We start from the raw sequence: 3,753 nt of genomic DNA, 5'->3' as shown, positions 1-3,753 counted from the left end.
GTATGTTTAGAAGAGATGAGGTTTCACCGTGTTAGGCAGGATGGTCTCGATCTCCTGACCTCGTGATCCGCCGGCCTCGGCCTCCCAACGTGCTGGAATTACAGGCATGAGCCACCATGCCTGGCTCAAGAAATACATTTTTTTTTTTCATTAACCAGTTTTTCTAGCTTAAACGTCACTCATAACACATTTTCTTCTATTCAACCCCTTCTGCAGAAATGACTTGCTAATGGTCTGTCGCCAGTTGAATATGGAAGAGTCTGTGGCTGAGATCATGAACCAGCTGGGAGCAGATGAAAATGGAAAGATTTCCTTCCAGGATTTCACAAGATGCCGCATGCAGCTCGTTCGAGAAATTAGGAAGGAGGAAGTAGATCTTTCTGCAAAGTCAGACAACTCCTGGACAAAGAAGCTGAGGGATAGAATTGCTTCCTGGCCCACGAGCAGTGACAACAGTTTGGGTAGGTATAACCAGGTGGCAGTTTTATGGCACTCCACTGGCCTTGCCTGTGATCTCTCTAAATGAGAGTAGCCTCCCCAACCTGGGGCCAGCTCATACTGAGGCTGTCCTCCTGGCCACACGTTCCCTGGGGGAGTGCTCGCTGTTTCCCCCAGTTCTGTCTGATGGCTTCACACTTCCCGGCTCGCTGCTTTCTTTATTTTGCTTTTTCCATTTTCCAAGTTTAATAATGCATTCAAGTAGCTATTACGGAAGAAGGGCAAATGCACAAGACAGTAACTGCATCAGCAAATCTCAGAAACTCTTTGGGGAAGAAGTTTCAAGGTTACATACAGAGGCTTTTAAAAGCAATTTTTAAAAATTTAATGTTAAAAATGTTTTCTATAAAGATAGTTTTTCTATTCATAAGTTTATATTTGTTACTGCAAGATAAGCAGTCGCAAAGAAAGTTCTTAATACTGTTGATAATTATTGAAATTGGGTGATGGGAACATGAGATTTCTCGTATTTATTTTTGAATACTCAGTTATACATATTTTTTAGTATGTTCGAGATTTTACATAATAAAAAGTTAAAAAGGAAAGAAAGGAGACATCTTAAAGGGTAGCCTTAACAAAGAGGCAGAAGATAGTATCTGAATTTTCAGGGGTTTTTTTTTCCTTGAAAATGTGTCTTTGATCTTTGTTTCTCTGCTAGGTAGATCTAGTGGCAAGAAGTAAAGTATCATGCTAGTTGTCCATCATTTATTTTATGTTTTTTATATATATATATATACACACACACACACACACACACGAGCATGGATAATTGTATAGTGCCACATACACACACATCTTTAAACAATGCTTCTGGCAGTGAAATCATTTGCGCCATTATTATTGAGTAATGGAAACAATAAAAATGTCCACATATACTCCATGCCTTGCTACCTTCATAGATTCTACTTTAGCAGCAAATCAGATGTCTGGCAATGCATGTGCTCTTAACATAATATGTAGAAATAATATTTAAATAACAACTTTCTAAGTATTCAAGTAACATATGTTCATTATAGAAAAACAAGGGGAAAAAAGGCAAGCAGAAGAAAATAAAAGTCACCCTAATCCTACCACCTGGAAATAATAACTACTGCCCACATTTGATATACTTACTTCTGGAATCTCTTCCTCTCTCTGTCTCTCATCATGCGTGTGATTTGTGTTTTACTAGTTTTTTTCACATATCTTCTGTATATTTTGTATCTTGCAGTTTTTCTTTTGCATTTTCTTCATGCTTTTAAATGGTATTTGAAAGCATGATTTGTAAGTTTGCATGACACAAAATAGACACTCAGTAAATATTTATTAAATGATGAAATGAAGGAATTTTTTCTGCTAAGCTGTATTTTCAGATTTTTCTGCTAAGAACATGGATTTCTTCTATAAACACATAAGTGTACACACATACATATTTGAAGGGTTAAGTACATTGTGGAACACCCCAACCAATAATTGCATACTATATAGCATTAAAATGATGTATCAATATGTATCAAAATATGTATACAGAAGGAAATTGTTTTGTGAAAAAAAATTGTTTGTCAATGTGTACTAGATATTTATGAAAATCCTAAAAGAAACTGGTTTGAAAGAATTGCTGCACACATCTAATTGGTTTGACTAGCTTGGAAGACTGTCCTGACCAGAGAAAGGATTGAAAAATAATACCCTTTCATCCTTTTAGATAACCTTATACCCTTGGGAAAAGAGGTGGTAACTGACAGGAGGTGATTCATAAAACTTATCCTGAACTGAGGAAGTGCTAGCGGCTATGAAACCTCCTACCACTTTCTCCTGGTAGTTAAGAGTTCAGAGTCAGACTATTTGATTGAGAATCCTGTTTCGTCGCTTACTGTCTACATGACACTAGACAAATTATTTAACCTCTCTGTGTCTCAGTTTCCTCAAGTGTAAAATTGGGGCAGTTATTGCTATTTGGGGGAATAAAGGAGTTAATATATGTGTAAAGTCCATAAAGCAATGCCCAGCATATAATCAGTAAATGCGTGTTAAACTAATATTATTATTATTATTACCACCCAGTTTTAAGTCCTGGGGATTTGGAAAACAACTCCCTATTCAATCTGATGTAAATCAAATACACCTAAAAATTGACACTAATTATGCTGGGCACCATGGCTCACACCTGTAATCCCAGCACTTTAGGAGGCTGAGGCGGGAGGATCACTTGAGGTCAAGAGTTTGAAACTAGCCTGGGCAACATACAAAAAATTTAAAAGTTAGCCAGGTGCGGTGGTGCATGCCTGTTGTCTTAGCTACTTACAAGGCTGATATGGAGGGGTTACCTGAGCCCAAGAGTTAGAGGTTGCAGTGAGCTATGATTACACCACTGCACTCCAGCCTGGGTGATAGAGCAAGACCCTGTATCCAAAAAAAAAAAAAAAAGGACAATAACTAAACAAACATATAGATATACATGTTCAATTAGTCCTTCTCTTTTCTATACTATTAATCTCTCCTCTCCTTCTGACTCTATTTAGGTAAACTCCAGGATCTCCCTTCTGGAGGTGGAGGGAAGCCCTCTCTTGACTTTGTGTTCCCCTTAGTACTGCCCTATTTCTCTGACCCTTCCTTCAGTGTACTCTTACCGTCTTCAGTCCTCACCACTCCGCTGGCCCTGCTCTTGCTGCCTTCATGTTGGCCAATCCAAAGATTCCTTTTCTGCCCACATCTAAATCTTTGGAATCTGACCCAGCTAACCACTCCTTCATGCTAGCTATACTTTATTCTCTTCGACTTCTTGACACCATGTTCTCCTGTTTACCGTTTTAGCTTCCCTTTCTCAGCCTATACTACTTCCAAATTTTGAGGTGCCTTGGGGTTACATTCTGTCCTTAGATGATTTCATGTGGTCCCATGTGTTTGTTTATTTATTTATTTATTTATTTGAGTCAGGATCTCACTCTGTCACCCAGGCTGGAGTGCAGTGGTGCAATCATGGCTCACTACAGCCTCAACCTCCTGGGCTCGAGTGATCCTCCTGCCTCAGTCTCCCAAGTAGCTGGAACTACAGGCATACGCCACCAGGCCCAGCTAATATTTTGTATTTTTTTGTGGAGATGGGGTTTCGCTGTGTTGTCCAGGATGGTCTCAACTCTTGGACTCAAGCCATCTTCCTGCCTTAGCCTCCCAGAGTGCTGAGATCACAGGCAAGCGCCACCATGCTGAGCTTGGTCCCTATGGCTTTAAATACTAGTTTTGTACCAGTAACTCCCAAATATAATTACATATATA

At 39.2% G+C, this 3,753-nt stretch overlaps 1 protein-coding gene across 1 annotated transcript in view; it reads left to right on the top strand.

Moving 5' to 3' along the window:
• The window catches only part of MCC (mutated in colorectal cancers), a 495,753-nt gene that overhangs the window by 107,404 nt on the left and 384,596 nt on the right, over positions 1 to 3,753 (top strand). Inside the window, exon 2 of the mRNA XM_011966089.1 lies at positions 217 to 461. Within this exon, the coding sequence (XP_011821479.1) occupies positions 217 to 461 (245 nt within the window). The remainder of the gene's footprint in view (positions 1 to 216; positions 462 to 3,753) is intronic.

This window comes from Mandrillus leucophaeus, unplaced genomic scaffold (genome assembly GCF_000951045.1).
Source record: "Mandrillus leucophaeus isolate KB7577 unplaced genomic scaffold, Mleu.le_1.0 Scaffold740, whole genome shotgun sequence".
Taxonomy (NCBI): domain Eukaryota; kingdom Metazoa; phylum Chordata; class Mammalia; order Primates; family Cercopithecidae; genus Mandrillus; species Mandrillus leucophaeus.
This window is presented reverse-complemented; position numbering and strand designations above follow the sequence as displayed.